The sequence below is a fragment of the Brienomyrus brachyistius genome, chromosome 19 (genome assembly GCF_023856365.1).
Source record: "Brienomyrus brachyistius isolate T26 chromosome 19, BBRACH_0.4, whole genome shotgun sequence".
Classification (NCBI taxonomy): domain Eukaryota; kingdom Metazoa; phylum Chordata; class Actinopteri; order Osteoglossiformes; family Mormyridae; genus Brienomyrus; species Brienomyrus brachyistius.
The window spans coordinates 4713284-4734791 of NC_064551.1; the positions used below are offsets into that span (position 1 = coordinate 4713284).

General features: G+C 41.8%; 1 protein-coding gene and 1 long non-coding RNA gene across 21 annotated transcripts in view; one reads left to right on the plus strand and one right to left on the minus strand.

The window, feature by feature from the left end:
- trdn (triadin) overlaps positions 1 to 14517 on the plus strand; it is a 58266-nt gene extending 43749 nt beyond the window's left edge. For 17 of the 20 annotated variants that reach the window (XM_048985474.1, XM_048985482.1, XM_048985472.1 and 14 more), the window contains 15 exons: positions 688 to 735; positions 977 to 1033; positions 1622 to 1654; positions 1785 to 1835; positions 3032 to 3079; positions 3205 to 3258; positions 4107 to 4148; positions 4696 to 4722; positions 8372 to 8401; positions 9199 to 9237; positions 10188 to 10247; positions 11245 to 11289; positions 11374 to 11403; positions 12973 to 13014; positions 13290 to 14517. In XM_048985474.1, coding sequence (XP_048841431.1) covers positions 688 to 735; positions 977 to 1033; positions 1622 to 1654; positions 1785 to 1835; positions 3032 to 3079; positions 3205 to 3258; positions 4107 to 4148; positions 4696 to 4722; positions 8372 to 8401; positions 9199 to 9237; positions 10188 to 10247; positions 11245 to 11289; positions 11374 to 11403; positions 12973 to 13014; positions 13290 to 13414 — 731 coding nt within the window. In that variant the 3' untranslated portion in view covers positions 13415 to 14517. The remainder of the gene's footprint in view (positions 1 to 687; positions 736 to 976; positions 1034 to 1621; positions 1655 to 1784; positions 1836 to 3031; positions 3080 to 3204; positions 3259 to 4106; positions 4149 to 4695; positions 4723 to 8371; positions 8402 to 9198; positions 9238 to 10187; positions 10248 to 11244; positions 11290 to 11373; positions 11404 to 12972; positions 13015 to 13289) is intronic. The other 3 variants (XM_048985467.1, XM_048985476.1, XM_048985475.1) reach the window with 3 other exon arrangements.
- The window catches only part of LOC125714668 (uncharacterized), a 28304-nt gene extending 6796 nt beyond the window's left edge, over positions 1 to 21508 (minus strand). The window contains exons 1-3 of the long non-coding RNA XR_007383821.1: positions 21213 to 21508; positions 20691 to 20832; positions 256 to 372 (exon numbers count right to left, since the gene is read on the minus strand). This is a non-coding gene — a long non-coding RNA (uncharacterized LOC125714668). The remainder of the gene's footprint in view (positions 1 to 255; positions 373 to 20690; positions 20833 to 21212) is intronic.

Genomic DNA, 21508 nt, shown 5'->3' on the forward strand with positions numbered 1-21508 from the left:
CCAGTATTGTCACAGACCTAGATTCTCCACCTTCTCATTAACCCTTGTAGTCCAACACCTTCATTGCTTCCCTCCAAACATTTTTGCTATACAAACTCGGGCTGACATATACAGCAATTGGATGCTGCTTCCCGCTACCCTCTAATGGGCGACTGTATGACCTTCTTCTGAGCTCCTTAACCTCCTGTCTCTATGGCTTCTTCATATCGTCCCTCCGTAACATGAGTTGGCTGCACTTTGGCCCAGAAATCTCACCTGGAAAAATTGTGTCTTGCTTTTTTGGTGTAGCACAAGTCAAGTCACAACTGCCAATGTCCTCTTCAGGGACCTCCGGACAGTCCATGTTGGACGTGTCGACTGTCTGGCAGGGAGCTGAGAGGAAGAAAAAAGGGGAATGTTTGGGGAGGTCCTAGAGGACTGAGTTGAGAAATGCTGTTTTAGACCTATAACATTCAGTTGCAATTTCCAGGTATATTGTCATTCTGGGCATAGTCTGCCCCCTACAGGTGAACTGAAATATGGCATTTAGTCTTGCTGCTTGAATATATTTTTTTTCCAGTCTAAAAGGAAAATCTGCAAAACTTCTAATCCACAACTATACATTTCTAAATATAGCTCTGGGCAATGTGTGCTGCCAGACATAAAGGTTAGAAATAAGTTTTATCAGAATCTCTGTTTATTTTTCAGTGCATCACATTGTGACAGACAACCCATTTCCACCTACTCCAATGACAGGTATTTGATGCTAATGCTATGCAGCCCTAGCAAAGAGTGGCTGATTTCTGTGCAGGCAACGCTCATTCTTATAATGTGAAACCAACATCGCCGCTAATTTGTAAATTTATGTCCCTGCGTTGGACTGGGTCGTAGGTACGTGTCTGAAATGCTTCACGAATAACGTCGGCGAGCTTAACGCAATTCTTAAATGAAAACATGAATTCCTTTTCGCATTTGAATTAATTCGCATTTGATCCAGTTTCTGAAGTTCCTATTCTGACAAGCCACCCACTGCACCCAGCAGCCCCAGTAGCAGGTACTGGCGAAACCGACGTGCTCGTCTCAGACAGTACACTGAACAGACAGGGCACAGAACCCGATTTTATACTGATTCCGATTCTCTTAATCAGATTATGTTCTTAGTGCTGTTCTTGTTTTTCACCAATGACAAAAAGCAACAAACCTTTTTTGTTAAATAGAAAAAATTGTAATAAAATTTAAAAAGTCCGAAAAAGATCCATTTGCACACAAAACGGATCATATACATTCACCAATCCACCTATTCACACGATTCTAATAGAAGATTAAAAGATGGAAAATACATTTTCAAAAGCATGTGACGGTTTTTAACTTTGTTGTGTAACACTCACATAACACATTACTCTTTGTATAATGCTAAATATTTCGGGTAAAGCATAAATATATACTGCAAGTAGTATACTGCTTCTTTTGTACATTGTGAGACATATGTAACAGTGAATATCTCGTTTTCATTAATCGAGTCAGTATGTGCTTGCACCTGTACTTTTAAGTTATTTGTACTGTTTGAACAAATACAGGTTGCCATGATTAAAAATCGCTGTCTTTTTTGCGAGGTACATAATGCTTCTTCTTTGTGTTTCAGAACCTGATGAAAAATGGCAAGCCCCACAGAAAGGTGCTCACCTTATACTGGAACACACGTGGCCATTATTAAGCAGATTAATTGCACTGGTGCATCTTAAAATGCACCACTTCTCACTACGCGTGTTTCAGGCTTCTGTACTTGACGACGGTGTGTTTTTCAGAGCCTGAGGTCTCCGAAGAGATGGAAAAGTCACCCCCATCCTTTAAAAAAGGTATTAATTATATAGTGTAATGTCCTACTCTGAAATCTATACTATATAAGTATGTTGTACTACACCTTCTGTTCATCCTCCAATGTCTGTCTGAAGCAGCATAGGGCATTAGGAGGGGCATAAGCTCCACCAGAGGGCGATGTTTGCCCTGGGAGATTCAGAGGGCCCAGCACTTTATAGAGCCCCTAACCTACTAAGGAGGCCCCTAGTCTGGCAAAATGTAGCAAGGGTTTCTGATAGTGCATACACAGATAGATAGATAGATAGATAGATAGATAGATAGATAGATAGATAGATAGATAGATAGATAGATAGATAGATAGATAGATAGATAGATAGATAGATAGATAGATAGATAGATAGATAGATAGATAGATAGATAGATAGATAGACAGATAGACAGATAGATAGAGTTACAGAAAGCAGCGAGGGATACAGAAATGGACAACTTGACTGCGTCACTCTGGGAATTTCACCCAGTAAACTGTCGGACGGTACTCCAAGGGGTCACCACATCACATGGCGTAGATACACACACCAGGGGAGTGGGCTAAAAAGGCAATGCGACCACGCGGCGCTATATCACCACGACCTAGCCCCCCGAAACAGATCCTCACCACCCAATGCCAAGCCTCCCCAATGGTGCCACACTGTTTACGTACACCAAACTAAACAAAACACATAACAAATACTTAATACTAATTAAACAGGAAACCCAAAAACAAAATAAATGAAACAAAGCACAAAACACAGGACAAAACAGCAGCAATTGTAGTGGCTTATCCCGCCGGTTGAGAGGAGACATACCTGACAAGCGGTATTAATAGGGAACCTTAAAATGGACGCAACCGAAAGCGGCTAGATATACCAAGCCCTCGCAAACTGTAAAAAGATACCGAAAAGCACATTACAACCACCCATACAACCAGCGAACGACACCGTCCACTGGTACCCTACCTGCAGCGTTGGAAATACCTACAACTTTGAAAAAGGAGATACTGGCAGACGGAGAGTCACGTCACCGGTTACAGGGTGGTTCCACGCGCAACTACAACCGAATGTAATATACGCACGCTGGCCACAACAATTAAATCAATCAATTTGACAAAATTATGATACCTAAAAAGATCGCACCCTCCAGCTCTAGATTGTCAATTATCTACCTTCTTAATCATTTTAACATTTCCTTCATTCAGAAGCCGTGGTTCGGAAGGAGAAGCCCAAACCCCATCCCGTTAGGAAAGGTAAGGCTTGTCCGTAGCTGAACTGTTACCCCCAGCTGTGTTTATTGTTTGAACAGATTGTATTGTGACACACTCTGAGAGTGGAGGAGAAACCATTGCCTTTGTATGTGATCTGTTTGTTTCAGAAACAGTGAAGGAGATTCCCAAGGAAAAGCCCAGGGTGGTTCCCTCAAGAAGAGGTATCTATGGCATTGCCTGCGCTCAGTCTTAGCACCAACGCTAATATATTTCAAAGCATGTCCCTTTTTTTCATGATAATACGGCTTAGGTAACTGCATGTCCTGGTTTTGCTGAGTTCAATGTATCCCTGAGTCAACAAGAGAGGGGCTTGCGTTTCTGCCTTAACCAATCACAGTCTTTATCGTATGACATCATTTCATTAATTAAAATGAGTGTGTTTTGTCAGGTAGCGAGGTGCACAGATTCAAAAGTACCCGTTTTATTGTGTGTGACTTTTGTTAAGGGACATGTCATAGATAACATAGACAAAACATCACAATATGCTGACCTGGAGTGACTGTACAAAGCAATGAAAGGCACTGATTTCATGATGATAATAGTAATTATAATAGGTAATGCTTTACATTAACTGCACCTTCACAATGCTTTTATATTGCATTCATAAAACGTTCAGTACGCCTTCATAATGTATTCATTAAGTATTCATAAAACATTCATAAACATCATGTATGTGTACCTTAACATCCTAATATCTCTTAACAGCTGTAATATACTTTAATAACAAACATTATAATTGTATAATCATGTAATGTTTGTTATTAATGTATATTAAAGCTGTTAAGGGATGTTAGGATGTTAAGGTGCACTTGCATGCTGCTTATGAATGTTCTAGGAATGCATTATGAAGATGCACTGAATGTTCTATGAATGGGATAATCAGATTAATTGCTCCTGGGTAATCAGTGAAAGAAAAACGTGGAGGAGGACAATGACAATGTGGTCTTTTTCAGACGTGAGGTGTCCTTACTGAATTGTCACACTGGATAACTGAAGCTTTCCGTTACAGGTCTGTATGTTCCGGAGAAGCCCACCAAGCCGGTGAAGACAGGTAGCAAGCAGCTATTTAACACACATTATGCAGGAAACACTCTGCAAATTGCCATGTGTATTACAAACATGTAGCATGGTAAAACATGGTACATTTAAATAATGTGCGATCAATGTGTTAAACATCCCACATTGAATATGCATAGCTTTGCTTTAAAGGCATGTTTCCTGCATAAATGAAATAGTGGTAGAATTTAATATATAACAGTTATCTACAGAAACTAGAAATGCCTGAAATCATGGCTTCCAGCTAGAAGAAAAGGAGTCGGATCAAATACTAAAGGAGTTAGCATTTGCATAAATTTTGTAGCGTCCAGATTTTTGACTCACCAGACTTGGTAAAGAAAACCTCAAAATCTTGGTGAAAGGGGAGTGAATGTAACCTGAATGCATTTATGTGAGTTATTAATTACCTGCAGTAATCATGAAGATTCAAAACGTACCTCGAGGTGCATAGTAATTACCAAACAATAGACTGTAACCTTTAACTTAATACTGCTAAAATCTTTTTTTTATTTCTTCTACTCAACTCCTTCTACTTGAAAAAGAAAAAGCAAAGTCTGTACTGAGAAAAGGTAAGATTAAATGCACTAAACATAAAATTAATAATTGCTATAATGTAATATGATTGACATTAAAGTAAATTACGATAATGAATAATAGTTCATAACGCAAATGGATGCAACAGCTCAACCGGATAAACATTACATGGATGGATAGGTGGATGGAAGCGGCAGGGTAAATGGTATTTGTAATAGCTGACTTTTTTTTTTTTTTAAACTTAAAAGTCTAAACCTGTCTTTCAAGCGGTAGGCGGTAGGAGTAAATCGCATAGGACTATACATTATTATCCAAACTCGCAATCTTTACCCATTAAGACCCATTAATACAGCTGGATGTTTTTTATGGGAACAATCCAGGCAAAGTGCTCCGCTGAAGAGTGCTACAGAGGGCTTTCAGGTTACGACTTAATGTCCTTAATCAGCACTCCAGCAGCTGCTCCATTTACATACGTATAAATGATAGGGATTGCCCTCTTGAACCCTGACTAAACACTTTGAAAAGCAAATGTTTAATCTCTTGCAGCCTTTCCCGCAGCAAACGGAAAGAGGGATTAAGCATGAGCTCCATTTCGCCTCAGATATATGCAGCATAATCAGAGAGCAATAGCAATCAGAATCTATTTACAAAATTTGTACAAAAAAAAGCGAAGTCCTCTGTTACTGTATCTGAGAAGATGTTGAATTCGTATTACAAGGAATCAGTTCAGTTCAATTTATTTTTATATAGCGCCTTGCACAACAGAGTCGGCACGAGGCTCTTGACAAGGGTGTGTGGGAACCCATCATTACGTCACTTATACAGAACGGCATATGAAACAGGGAAAAGGGAAGAAAAAGACTGACAGAGAACAGAGGAGATGCACCAGAAAGTCCAGAGCAGGGAGAAAAAAAAACGTCTGGGAGTCCAAGGTTGTCATGTGCTGCTAGGCACAGACTGGGGAGGCGGGAGGAGGAGATGAGGACCGGAGTAAAGGGGCAAACGAGACAGGAACGCTGAAAACTACGCAACAATGCATAACACAATGCATAACACTATAATGGCAGAACTAAGGAAACATACTCTGACGTGGACTTAAATATGCAAGACTAATGAAAACAGCTCAAAACAGCTGATGACACGGGGAATCCACACGAGGTTAACGAGGGGGGCGTGGCCACAAGATGTTTGGAGGAGCGGGCTGTGACAAACGTAAACTGGCTGCCCCCGATACAGGCCAAGATTATAGAACACAGGGAAAATGGACCTGCTGTGATAAAAGCAAGCTATCAACCAAGGTCACGGTCCAAGTCAAAGTCCGTCAGCGAATCAGTTCTCCGTACAGGTCTGTGTGAGTCGGCAGATCGTAAGCACCCACAATGTCCCAGGTCGTGAGCCGCACCAACGGCGGGACTGAAGTAATACTCCAGCTGTGGGGAGGAATGCAGAGAACACGGATGGCCAGAACAGGCATGAACCCATCGATGCATTTATACTCTGTGGGAAGTTAGAGTAAAAATGCTGTTATCTTAAATATAAGAGTGAAGGGGCTTAAAAGGTAAAATGCCATGTATCCATCCATCCATCCATCCATCCATCCATCCATCCATCCAGGATTCCGGTTCATAAACCACATTCGCATATTGAGATGTAAGGATTTTTATAATGTGTTTGTCTTACTCCGCCATGCATCAAATAGGCCAGCAAACGCTATGAAAACGGTGTTTTGCACACGCATCGCACTTCCCGTGGTAGTCATGGTATCTATTGGAAATTTCATGGTCTATATTTCGCAAATGAAAATGCAAATCTCATCTGACAGCTAATATAAAAAAAAGTCAAAATCTAACATATTGTTTGTAAATTTCGCCACAAGTATGTTAGCTAGTTATTTTGGTCCCAGACTATGTTCGATTTATTTTTGTATAGCGCCTTTCACAACAGAGTCGGCCCCAGTCACTTAACATAGGTGTGTTGTGATACATTCCTGCATTATTTATGCAGAATATTTCATGTTAATGTGCTATGATGCTTGATGTCCTGTTACAGGAGCACAGAGTAAAAATTATGAATGAAAAAGAGCCGTCGATCCCCTCAGTCTCTCTTTCAGATGTCAGGATTTAAGAACTGTTCATTCCGCTTAAATTGCCGTGGGTATTATTGCCACTACTTATCACACGGTATTGTGGCTGCCAGATTGTGGTGCAGTAAACATAACTCCAGGATTGGCTGGTGCTGGGAATGTAGTTATCGGCAGGCTCCTTTAGTCACTTGCCTACAGCCGCCTCGGTTATTTATACCTGATTGCTGTCGCCCCGCTTGCCTCATTAGCCACCATCACATTCATAATCTTCCAAAGCACCGTTGCCGTGGCAACCGTGTCCGCTGTGGGAAAGATGGCGCCTGGGATGGGATGGCAGCCAAGTTAAACCAGTTACAGATCGCTGCTCGGTCGTCGACGCGAAGGCACACACGCGCATGGGCGCGTGCACGCATGCACGGGCGGGCAGACGGCGATTTTGTGTGCTGGTGACGCTGTAGAAATTTGCACCAAAATACTGACGGTAGGGAGCAGGGACATGGTGTTCATTAAGACACCTGGGACGGCGCTGAAGTTCTGCCAGTGGTGTAGCTTCCGTTTCATGGGCAGTCATATGTGGGCGTGCAGGGAGGCACTCGCTTGATTGTAAAAACCACTGCACCATCTTGCTCTAGACGCTTCATCTGTCACAGGAGACAAGAAGAGAATTTCTGGAACTCTCCTCACCCAAAGATGTGCGCCCCCCCCAGCATGTCCATGTAGCTATAACTCATACTGATTTGGAGAATTAGGCGGTATGAAGTCAAAGGAAAATGGATGCTGTGTTATTTCATACAGTGTCAAAAGTTTGAATGGGTTTATGACTGAGACCATAGTGAACTCCATGATATTTTACAAACCTCTAGTCATAATTCCGAGCCCCCACTGATCTCAACGGGCCCAGCCTCAGGACCAGCCTAACTCCATAACGGCACATTTTTATTGCCTAAAATTGCACTTGGTTCAACATTTCAAAAATTGATATAACGGCACTCTTCACGTTTTAATTCTCTCTTAAGTAATAAAATTTTAAAGGTGCTCGAACATCAGGGCAGCTCTGCATTAGCTACTAAAAGCCATGCTTTCCATCTTCATGTGGTACTCGTCGAATGAATAGCTAACTGCGGCATTCGAGACTTGGAGAGCCGTTTGACACACAGATCATGTTTTCTAAATAACTCAAAAATGGATACGGTTATGCATGTACGTTTTTTTTCACGCACATACACTTACTTATCAGTGATTGACGTGTTTACTTTTTTGTTTAGCCCACCAGCTGATAATCACAAAGAACCCTGGGGTTCTGGGTACTGATGTTGGCTCTCTCTTCCAGGGTTAAGGGTTTAGCTGTGCTATGGCTTTCCACCAGTAGTCAGAAGACATGCTGTCAGGATAATTGGCTGCTTTAAATTGCCTGTGGTGTGTGATTGCGTGTATATCTGTTCTATGATGGACTGGCATTCATCCATCCAGGGTGTACCCCAAAGTAGTGTTGCCTCAGATTGGGTCTAGGTGACCCTAACCAGAGTATTTGGTTGGATTCTCCATCAATCTCGGTTCCACTTCCAGACCTGTTAAGATGACTTTGATGTTTCCCTTCGCAGAGCCAGAAGCGAAGAAGCCACCCAGAACAGGTGATGTACACAGAATCCATGCACTCACAACCTCAGTCCAAGCAGCTTCACTTTATAATGAGATTCCTCAGGGTCAGCGACAGTGATTAATGATGACCCTCGTGGGATGAGCCAAGGGCAGCCTGAGCGACAGTGCCGTCAAAAAGCGTACACAGGATAAGGGCCGTGACACAGCCATACCAGCTCGAAAAGTTATAGGTTTTTTTATATTTTTTTTTGGGGGGGGGGGGGGGGGGGGGGAATGGCAATCCCTTCTGTCTCTTTGCGTTGGTCTTTTAGATTCTGAAAATGCAATGTTAATATGTAGGTCATTAACAACTTAAGGATTCCTGTCATCCTTACGCAACTACTTTTCAAAAACCTGGCCTTTTAGTTACAAATATGCGAAGGCATCAGGCGAGCTCTGTGAAAACATCTGCAGAATGCAGTGACGTGAGATGAGAAAACTTTCATTACCAAGAGAAAACATTTTTTATAGCTGCGTTAATATGGAGGCTTACGGCAGATATGTGGCTGGTTCTTTATTTTAGCGTCTGCTAGTTTAATAACATCTGTGTACAAAATTTGAAACAAAGTCTCTGATTCAAAAAAGGGACAGATTCTGCCCCCCCCCCTTTACACAGAGTAACATAAAAGCCCAAAATAGATAATGAAGTCTGTAGATTAGTAGACGACAGAACATCACAATTTAAAAATAAACATTAAAATATCAATATTAACAGTCATTGATGAAAGTTATTCACAATGTTCTCCATGAAACTGGTCTCAGTCTTTTTCTCTTGTTTCTGTATGTAAAGAAGAGAAGCCAAAGGATTTCAAACTTCCAGTGACTGATGGTATGTTGTAGAAAAAAAGTTAATCTCTTGAATGAAATTAGTAGTCTAATGCCGAAATGCACGAATGCTATATAGCACGATTCCCTTGTAAGTGTGTTATACACGCAATTGTTATTATTTATTATATCATAATATAATTACATTATTACTGTTATCATTACATTATCGGCATTATTATAACGTAACAATATAATTACTACATTCGGGCAGCACTAAAATAATTAGACTGGTTCGATACAGCAACATATATATGTGTGTAGATGCTTAATATAAACTACACCAGTGGATGGCATTCAAAGACATCGCTGGACCTTAGGAACCGCATCATTATAGCATGAGATTACTTACACTTGACTGAAAGCCAGGTGCTGATGCTGTTAGCTCTGTTATCAGTTACAGGATATGTGACCGATTCCTGTGCCTATTGACATGTAGCTGCAGGGAGAGTAGACACTGCCAGCGCTGACTGAAGTAGCTGGCTATTACTAGCTATTAGTCTCCCTGAAACACAACGCATGGCCAAGGCTGGAGAATAAAAGCCTCCAATCAATAAAGATAAAAGGAACTCAATTAACGATCCGCCACAGGTCGAGGTCACCTGCGGTCCATTACTATTATTATTATTATATTATTAATATGATTGTTTTCAAATGTTACTTTTGCTTTGTTTTCTCAACCATATCTGTAGCGTATTAATAAAACACATTAAATATTAAATTGTTATTGTCATTAAATTGTTAAATAATTGAATTTGTTTCAATCAAGCGGCCTTGCGCCCCCATCATACAGTAGCTGATGTAGACAGAAACTCCAAATTAAAGTCACAGTTATTTTCTCAGAAGGCTGCCTCCGCTTTGCTTGGCTTTGAGCCGCGACACGACCCCTCTGACACCCCCTTTAATTGATGTCAGGGCCGACATTTATTTTCTGCTGTTATTTTGTTCTCACAGTGAAAGAGAAGCGCTTCCGTGCTCCCAAGACACCCCCTCCATCAAAAGCTGCCCCCCCACGTAAGTGCTGAGCCGCTGATGCCTCTTTTGATATTTTGTAAGCACTTTTGTATTTCGTTCAACTCTAGGTAAGATTTCACTGATCTACAGCTTCAGTACATAGTACATATTGTTGGAGATACAGTAATGTGCAAAATCTTAGGCAGTCAAAGAAAACATTTAAAGCTATTTAACCACCTATTTCAATAAATCCCAAATTTGTCCTGTAATCAGAGCAGATTTCAGTAAAAGATACAATCAGACCATCCTGAAATGATCAAGAATATACCCAACGTGCACAAAAAAACAAGTTTATTTAATCTTTATTTCTTATCATGTACTTTCTCGCTTGGTATGTCTCCTTGTAATACTATTTAACTGAGGGGAGATTTTAATCCAGTGCATGTGATTCAAAAGATTCCCATTGAAATGACATCTGCTGGATTTTCCATTTCAAAATCCAATTTTCACTATTTAATTGGTAAAAATGTTACTGTCTTTTCATGAATTCCACCTGAAGATTATGTGTAACCAGCAGGCCTAGTGCTGCTTCACTAGATATCAGCACAGAAATGTATATTCAAAGAAATGACATGTGTTTTTGAAGCCAGAACTGATCAGGTGAAAACTATTTTATAGGTTTTCTATGTGATTTTGTGTCATCCTGCTATTTCCACCTTGACGCTAACCTTTCGTGTTACGTCCATGACAGTTATAATATTTTATTTATGCGTGACGAAGCAGAAAATATCAACTGACATTAGCTACTTGGGACTGTCAGTTTTCTGAGCTTTAAACAGCAGAGTACATCGAATTGCTTCAGTGCTGTCAGGGCAGTTAGTGCAGACTGGTTTTTAAAGCAGGTTTCTGTTTTATATATTCATGTACCCCAAGCTGAATAGCGAGTCATTCATATTACATTCGATGAGCTTAGATTGATGAGAACAATCAAAGCATAATCACTGCAGTGTCGCGTCGAGTTAGCGTCTGCCATGCACCACTTCGCTGTCATCCACAGGAAAGGCTTCCCAGGCCGAGAGGAAATCCCTGAAGGAGGTGAAAGGTCAGGCGGCTCTGTGGGTCAGCTCCGTGACGCCGCTGATTCGTTTCTTTAAAAGATCGGTAACTCCTGTTTCCCTTCATCTAGAGAAAGTCGGGAAGACTGCGAAACCTGCAAGTGAGTATCGCTACGACACAGCCACCAGCATGCGGGGTCCAAATTCCATCAGCAACACAAAGCCAAGGTTAAAAATAAAATTTGCCAAATGGAGGGCGGGGGGGCATGATGACAAATTTGGCCCATCTCCAGGAGGCGGCCTATCAGTGACAGGTCGTTCTGTACAGACTTCTGCCCAGGCTTTATTTTTATCGTAGCTTAACCATCACTGGCTAACAAATGAAACCAGCTCTGACTAAACACTGTGTGCAGGGCAGCACAGCGACTCTGTGGGTAGAAATGTCGCTTCACACCTCCAGGGCTGCCTCCCACTTGTACTGTGTGTGTGTGTGTGTGTGTGTGTGTGTGCGTGTGTGTGTGGATTCTCCGGCTTCTCCCTGGGTTTCCTGCGGGTTCTCCAGTTTCCGCCCACAGTCCAATGATATGCTGTTCGGCTAATTGCCGTCTCTAAATTGTGTGGATATGATGGACTAGCTCTCCATCCAGGGTAGTTAGATGATGGGTAGTTGGAATGAACTATCCATAGAGAAACATAAGCCATCTCTGACCGACGGCAGCTAGTGAGACGTCTCAGGCTGGGGGACATTTCACATGAAGCCGAGAGATGAATTGTGTCCTTTGAAACACTCACCTCCGTTCAGATTCACTAGTCAGCAGGGCTTGGGTGGAGCACACTTGCCACATGAAACATCTGTAATACCATAATATAGGTATTTTTGGGCAAATGGCAACGTTAAAGGCTGAAATATTGTGTTCATGTCCTCTTGTTTATTTACAGAGCTATGGGAAAAGTACGGTTAAAAAAATACAAATTAAAAAAAACTATTGCTACAATTAAACTGGCTCATTTAAGATTCTGTTGCTGCTCATTCTTCCTCTGATTTCTAATGAGAAAAATTACCAGCAGTCGTTCTGATCTATCATCCCCACACTAGCATAATTGTTTCTTTGAAGCGCTTGCTTGGTTCGTTAGGGGGAAAAAAAAGTACCTACTGACATAATCCATACTAAATATGAACCAGTCAGCATCTTGGAAAATGACTTAAATAGTCTTTAATGAATATTTTAGATACCCAAAAGGCTATTCAAAAATTATATGGTTAACTTCATTTCCTATTCAGCATCAATAAAGCTAAATTTAATATCTGGCTTGTCTTGACTTATGAAACTTGCTGGTTTCCTGCTGCTCCTTATATTCAAAATATCAGCTCTGTTGTCTGTTTCACGCTCCTTTGCTTTTATTACGTCCAAATCTTCTCACTGGGTTAATTACTGCTGAGTCCAGGGGCTCTTCTCTCCTGTGCATTGTGCACTTACAGGCCTGATGACAGATATTTCTGATGAACTTGCATTGTTTGGGGAAAATGTCTGCCGAAAAGCATCATGGGATACCAGGACCGCGATGTATTATTTATGTTTTGAAAATTAGATGTGGCTCAGTCATTTCAGATGCTATCGCGTGAGTGATCTCCGCAGCTGGACACCGCGAGCTGGGGACATCCTCCGGGTCCCTCTCCTTATTACTTCTTTGTTCTCTCATTCCTCCGCTGTCCTTCATTGTTGAAACAGAAGCGGAGCCTTTGGGGCAGAACAAGGCCAAGCCTGAACCTGGTAAGTGTGAATGAGCACGCTCAGTCAGCTCTTTCTGGAGAGATCAAAGTTATATTTTGAAGAATGTACAACTGGTTGGAGATTTTCCGGGGGGGGGATCTGATGCCACCCAGATGACAGCAATTTGTTAAGTGAGTTTTGGAAATGAATGGATTAACGAATCGATAAATCCGCAGCGCTCCCGGGCCTCTCTGCCTTATGTTGCGTGGACACTGTTGTGTCGGCGTTTGAAACAAAACCCAAGATTAACTTCTGTTTTTCTCTCGCTAATTCAGGCAAGATGCCCTACTTCCAGTGCGTGCTCCTGAGCTCCCAAAGTTCTGGATACCCCTTGCGGCCTCAGAGTCCGGCCCAGAACCCAAGCGCCAAACCTGTGAGGGCCAGACCGGCAGGTGTCTAGGACAGCGCCACCTACATGCCGGGTTTGTATCTGGCAGCCTGTGTCTCGCCGTGATGGCTGGGGTCTCTCCTTGAATCCATTGCCGTAATCCAGCTGGGACACCGGCGTTTCGCAGGATGTCGACCAATAACAGAGGAAGACCAAGGAGGAGGGGCTAAATGGCTCAGGCTTTTCCTCTGTGCGTTTTTTTCATTTTCTTGACCAGCCGAATGTCTGTGGCTGTCGGAGTTTGTTCGCTGACAGGCCGCAGGGATGAGCCGGCTTTCTCTACAATGCTGTTTGGGTGTCCAACCTCCGTTTCGGTGATTTTCAGCATGTAGCAATAACACCGCTATGTGTCAGAGACACCTCAGGTGACATCACTCAGACATGATCTTACGTGGTTCCATCTTAAGATTTAAAGGAAAAAAAGAATATATATATATATATGATATATAAAATGTTATATATTGTCCACCTGTAAATGTATATAACACATATTGTATATAAGATTTAGCGGTTAATACTTAGGGCATTGACTATTCTAAGACGGCTTATCCAAATATGCCTCAAAATGAACATTATCTGTTATGGTACATTGATCTCCTTGCAAATTCTGAGCTGTTCTGCACGGTGCATTTACTGCTGGCATGGCATTTATAAGCTGGCATGGCAGTACTAGTATATCAAAGGTGTAGATTTGGGTATGGATGGTAGAGACGCATCCCTACCGATATTGTGGGAGGACTGTGTGTGTTTAAGGGGGGCGGGGGGGGGTCGGGGATGATTTAGACCCCATCTGTGTTGAACCCAAAGATACACCCTTGTAGTGTATAGTCGCAAGTTTTATTTATTTTGCTTTTTAAATGTAAATATAAAAATTGCCACTTGAGGTATGGCCCAGCCTCGTCACGCTCGCGCCGAAAAGACCGTGCCTGTTTTCCTTCTCTCGTTTTCTGCTTCTGCTGATGTGCCCCTGAGCTGCGCATCCGTTACTCTGAGCTGCGGGTAATTCCCAAAATTTTGATTCAGGGTCTTGCATACGCTAAATGCTTGAAAGAAAAAAAAAACACTTCATGATTTGCACATCTTTGAACCATGGATAATAAAGGCATTTCTGTGAAGGCTTCTTCGTTGTGTTTGATATGGAGTTCAGTGTGGTGTCAGTGATTACTGAGAAGCGACGAGGAATGGTTTGCTGTTACGCTCATGCTGTATGATTAGTTTGAAAAGTCTTCAGGTGACAGACAGCGTTTGCCATTGACCGCATGTTATCCATGGCTTGCAGTATTTTAATTTCCCGCTGCTAAACGCCTGGACTACTTGACAGGTGTTCGCAGGCTGCAGAAAGAAGGATCTCTTGTCCCTCGCTTTTAAAATAATAATAAAATGTTATAATCAAACAAGGAATGCAGCTCATAGCGCTTCACGTATGACATTTAGATTGAACCGAAAACATAGAAAGAAATTAACATACAGGAATGAAATTCTGAATAAATCTAAGTAAAATGAAATAAACAAAATAAAATACAATAAAATATAAAGGCATGAAAAGGATGAAGCTATAAAAGTATAAGCTACTAAAAATAATGTATTTTATGGATATAGCGAGAAAATGGTGCTATAGAAAGAAATAACATAGGTGAAAATGATCGACAATCTTGTAAGCGGTAAGACTGTCGGATTCAAATTCAACAAATCCAGACCCGCCTTTGGCACAAAGCCTGTAGTGAGAGCTCCTCACCATAGGTGGCGCTGTTTGCGTGCGACTCCACCTTGAGTCACACCTAATGCCATTTAATGTCTCCGTGAGGAACAGTGGGGAGAGAAGGACATTTAGAATAAGCGGCAGGCACTGTGACAAGTTGACCAAGCTGCTGCTCATTCTCACCTCCTGGGCACCGTGTATGTCTGCGCTGTCGGGTCTAGCTAGCTGGGAGATGACAGGCACTCTCTCCTTTTACATGTGATAAATGTGTAATGAATAATGAATGAATATGCGAATAAAGGGTGCTGTCAATAAATATTTCCAGGATCTTTTTTTTTTATAAAAAAGAAGTGGAAAATAATTTTTACAGAGACCACACATGCTTAACTGCATGGTGGTATGAGTTACTGTTATGGGAAGCAAAAAGAAAATAATATTTTTTAACTGTTATAAACGTTGTACAGTAAAAAAAGAAAAGAAAAAAAATGCTCAGAGACAAACTGTAGGACCTTCAAAGTATGTTTAAAATCTACTGACAGCAGATTGCTCAGGTCCAGACAGTAAAAATTCCAGACCACGATTTTGTTTCAACCAACCAGCAGAACATAAAGAGTCAGTACTCATCTGGTTGGTTGAAACAAAATCGTGGTCTGGAATTTTTACTGTCTGGACCTGAGCAATCTGCTGTCAGTAGATTTTAAACATACTAGATTTTTTAAAAAATCTGGATTTTTACTTTCTGGACTTCACCTATACACGTCTGAAACCTGCTGTTTAAGGACGATCCCAGCGCCAGTCCAACTGCGATGGAGTTCCTGGGTGTAATTACTCCTTTCATTGTATTATTATTACTCGATGCTTCGTAGATGAAGGTGGCCGCTGGTGAGCCTCGAACCACAGAGTGTTCTCCTCCAGCCTTTATGTGGCTTCTTGGCCCTCGCAGGAGAGTCTCTAAGCATAGACGTCTCTCTTTTTTATGGAGAAGGACATGAAGGACTTCCTCATTTTAAAAATGGATATTTCCGTAAACACGATGATGCGGCGACGGCGCTCATGACACTCCGCTAATATGGAGCGTGGAGTCATGGTTGTTTGAATAATGACACACATGCCTTTCAGGCAGTTGAAAAGCACCTTGGCTGTTAGAGCTCTGTTGGCGGGAATGGCGGATAGGGACCGACTGGTGAGCTGGATCAGCAGGACGCCACGTCAGTGTCGGCTCCTGCTCTAGTCCTCTGCTATTCAAGCAACAGAATTAACTTAAAATCAAGTCCCAAAAGGTGCAATAAACACTGATACCCGAAAAGTGATGTCGTGTCGTGCCGTCTTCTCATCCTTACCTCAGTCGACGCCATTGATTCTTTTCTGGTTCAGTTAATTGATTTAAACAGCTTCTGTATTTAATGCATGACAAAATTTTAAGAGGCATGTTGTTCCAAGCTACCTGGGTTTGCCGAATAACTTGATATTTGTTGTCTTATAAAGAATTTCCATCCAGTATATTACTGATATTACGGTATTACTGATGGAAAAGGTGGTGCAGCGGGGGCGTAGGATATACTGTATAATTTGGAAATAACTTCATTACCCCCCCCCTTCCCCAATAAACAGATGTTTTTTATTTAAATTATTACGTTTGTCGCCCAATATCAAACTCTCCTACGTCATTGTGCGCCAGATTTCTCGATTACTTAATACTTGCGAGTGTTTACATACTTTATAAATCTGTGTCCTTTTTTCGCTCGTAATACGATATATATAATATGACCGCGCTGTTGTGACCTGGGTCTCTTTTAATATGGCAGCTGAGTGCTACTTTTTATTTCTCTACTCTGGCTGCTGAGACTCATAATTGACCATTTCTCTTTCTCTGAGGGGGGGGGGGGGTACGAGGTCAGTGCTGTCAAAATACATCCGGCTCCTTTATTCCCTTAACCACTGATTGTCCTCCCTGATTTCTAATCATAGCCGCAATCATTTAAAGCTGCGAGCTGATCTGGGAGGGACATTCTGTGTGTATGTACTGCCTACTGCACCAAAGGCTTCAAAAAGACATACTGTTTTTAACGATTATCCAGCTCGTCTGTTACAGGCAATGCTATTGGCTGCTTCATTGCATGATTTGTGTGCTGAACTTCTAATCTTGTATGTATTTATAATTCAGCAATTGAATGTAAATCACACACACACACACACTTAACGTATCTCTTTGTGGGGACTCTCTATTCATTTCTATGGGCAAAATCCTAATCCAAATTATGACAACCTTAACCACTACCCAGACCTAAGCTTCACCATAAGTAACCACACAAAATACAAGACTTGACTTTTGCATGCATTCACAGATTGTAATATTTTTATAATACTGAGTGTCCTCTTGTGGGGACAGAAATGTCCCCACAATGTCAAAATAATAGGTTTTTGTCCCCACAATGTGATAAATACAAACCCACACGCATAAACACACACAAACAAATACAAGTATTATTAGACTTATTGATGTGTCATTTGGTTTCAGTCAACGTTTTGTGTTTTAATTACAAAAGATTTTGTTGGCAGATTAACCAAAGAAATGTTTTGTCCCTGGTGAGCTTAATGCTTTGGTTTTAATTAAACATATCAGGTGTTCTTTCTGTCTCAGTATGATATACATAAAAAAAAAAGTTTTTTATTGGTTTCAATATAAAGTTCTGTGCTTTCAAAGACACAGCCCTTAGGTAATGCTCAGATAACGAGTGTCAAACTCAAAAAAATAAAATAAAATAAAATAAATAAATAAATCCAAAAGTCTTTCAGATTTATGTATTTTCTTTGGGCTTCATTTTAAAATGAATGTGCTATATAATGAAATGCTAACACCGTTTAAGGGTTGTGGATATTGATGGATGTATAAATTGATTGGCTGAAGTTCTCACTGAGATGTTACAAGATTTTTTCCCCCTTCAAAAACATGTGTGTTTAGCACGATGTTTGTAAGCTGTCAAGACATTGCGGTCTGTGATTTATACCCATTAATAGATGGAAAGATCTGGGTGTTGAAAGTGTATACAGTCCATGATTAAAGCTTTCTGAAATAAAAAATGGAAATGTTTGTCTAAACATTATTACTTAAGGTTTATAAACCATTTTTCTAGAGTTGGTTGTACACCACATTTATCATGAACCACTATTCTGCTTACCGATCCTTCCATATTCTATATTTATATTAAATATTAAATATGAAAATTATGGCTGCTGTTGCACAAACAATGCTGTAGGGGTTGAAAATGTATTTCTCTTTTTTTGACACAAACTTCGGCTGCATATTTCTCATTCTTGTGACATTTCCCCAAGTTGCACCCATAAAGTTAGTGTGTGTATATATATATATATATGTCATTATTTCCGTAAGATTGGGAAGCGTCTTTCATGCCTGTATTTTTGTGCTCTATTTTGCATTTATATTAAGCACCATTTTGTCTCCTCTGCAGTACCCACATATATATATATATAGCACGACTGGCAGAATTTCATCTTGTCGATACCGTCTGTAGTTTTAATTGAATCAGACCCATTAAGCTCCAGGAAGGGGGAGGGGCTTGCTTTGTGTCCGGTCTATTTCTTCTCTCCATCCATTTAATTCCTTGCAGCACTTGAGCCCCCAGACCACATTCGTGATGTTCGGTAAGAGAACCCCGGAATAATTTAACCTCAAATCCCAATCAGTCTCTGCAGATAAATAACAATTATCTAAGCGGGGCTTGCAGTGCCTGGTTTAAGCCAGCTGTGGCGCTGCAGCACAGCCCCGGAGGCTCCTGTCAGCTTGCAGCAGGGCCACCTGAACTGGGTCAGCCATCACCGTGGCGCCGCATTGTGCTCGATGTCACAGCTGATGTGGAGGTGGCCGATTAGCGGCGGCTAAGTGGCTGCAAGCGCAGGCTGCCTCTCGGGGGCCCGGTGACGCGGTCCTGGGGGAGTCGCCCGGCCCGGCCGAGATGCCCGAGGTCCTCCCCCAGGTTCATGCTTGGAAGTCACACTGAAACCGGTGCTTCCTCTAGGCTATTAACTGATCCGTTTTCCCCGGGGAGGGATCGACCCAATGCTGCTGCGAATGCCACTTTAATAACGTCGGGAACATTTAAAAACGTTAAAAAGGAAAGGTTCAGATCTGTCAGGTGTTCGGAATCAACAGTGTAGGAGAGAGTTTAGTATTGAGGGGGGGGGGGGCAGTTTTCAAATTTAATTACCAAGGTCTAATTATGGAGCGATGAACGAAGCCAAATTAGATACGGGGGGGGGCATGTCCTTACAGTTTTTACCGCCCTGTCCTTTGTGGTGGTCTGCAGCAATGTCAGAACATTGTGTATTTCCCTGTTGTGTCCCTATGGGACGCTGTGATTCACCAGCTTCCCATATTCCATGGGAGGGGGAATGATGCCCTAGCAACAGCAAGTAAAACAGCAATGGCTCCGGGGGGGGTTGGGTGTTAATAGCTTTCAAAACTGCCTTACAGCATGGAAGCCGCTGCTTTGAATGTAGAGGGTGCTGATTATTTGCCAGGGGGCTCCGACACCTCACAGGGCGAGGAACACGTGCCTACAAGTGGGGCACGATGGCGGTCATGCCTGAGCTGGACCACAAGGGGCAACCACGCGCTCGCTCCAGCAGCCAGCTGTTTCATATGAATCCAGGACGGATGAGGGTAGGGGCTGAGGCTCCAGTTGTGTCTCACCAAGCACAGCAGCATGCCTCAGCGGACGCTGTCCCTGCCTCACACCCCCAGATCAGTTGGTGGCACCTCCACATCTGCAGAGCTTGCCTGTATGTGACCGAGTCAGGGGCACCTTGTGAATGTCCTCAGTCACTCAGTGTGTGTGTGCGCGCTTCTCTCCCATCTGGAACGTAACCTTGCCATGTGCCCTGCACTTCCCAAGACGGTCCGCAGTCCACTGGCAGCTTTAATAAATAAGCTGATATGGAAAAACCGAAGGACTGAGGACTAACAGCCCACAAGCTCATGTCTTACAGGGGACTTTCACGCAGGTTCATAAAGTGATTCAGGTCAGTCTCCTCCTGGGCCCATAACCAACGCAATACAGTATCTATCCCTGTTACAGGGCTGTTATTTAAGGAGACCCGATGACAAATGGCCACTATCAGATGAGCGTCTAGGTTCAGGGAGGAGGATGATTGGTAAAACAAGACCACCCCAAAAAAGCTTATTTCTTTACCTTATCTATTTTAAACTGTAACCATTTACCTAATTAATAATATGACAATAAGCTAACTTCTCTCTCTAAGGCTCAGCCTGGTCAGTTCTCTATACAATCTCTTCCAAATCCCTTCCCGATACAGTTTGGATTTTCGGAACCACCAAAAGAAAGAATAAAACAAATACATATTACTACATACCTCAAATAAAACTGCACCAAGGGAATGATTATAACAAATGATATAAAACAAATACTTTCACCCCCTCAAAAGATAACCATGCTCATGAGCTTATCAAAGAAATATTTACAAAAAGAGAACGTTGTTATATTCCGTCAGTCATTTCAGTCCAGTCAGTCCACAAAGTTGTCCTCCGTCTGTTCTGTGTTTTTTCCTTACCTGAGATCCAACGGAGGGCGCTCGACCCCGGCGCAGATCCTGGCAGGGTGCGTGTGGACCGAACTCCTCCGTTGATCGTTTTCCTCTCCGAGCAAACGTCTCCCCGATTTCGAACGGGATTTCAGCAATAAAAAAAAACAACCTGCACGTCGCAGGTTATAAAATCATTAAATCATCTAAATTATTCTACCACTATGTCACAACGACAATATCTTTAATATAATTTGGTTCCAAGGTTTCGCATAATACCACATAGGCTTAACCTGAGAAACGAACAACCAAAAGAAAAATTATGGGAAGGGAATATGGCGTACTAGCAAAGTAAAACATATCCTTTTCCCCGTTTTCTGTCGTATCACGACATATTCATATCGGTTGCATATCATAACGTTCAAGATTTACATAATTTCAATGGGCAAATAAAACATTACTTAAATCCCCGGTTGTTTTTTTCCCTCCCTTTGCTTCCGGCAATAGCACCGTAAACGTTTCTCTTTCTTAACTCAATCCCGCAAAACTCACCGAAAATTTCTCTTAAAGGAAACTAAAATCCTTGGACAGAACCCAAAAACTAATGATAACTAATTTATTTTTTCATTTTCAAATTACTCTTAACTTAACAAAAAGTTAAATTAAACCAACTGTTTGCTTGACAGCTCCACCATCTAGTCCACCTTCTTCCACTTTTTTTATCAACCCCCACCGGAGAAAAAGGGAATAAGTCCTCCTGAGCCCAATTAAACTTTTGGCAGGAAATTTTAGGGGGGGTTACACGACCTTATTGGGTAATAAAATCAGAGCTTTCCCTTTATGCTCGT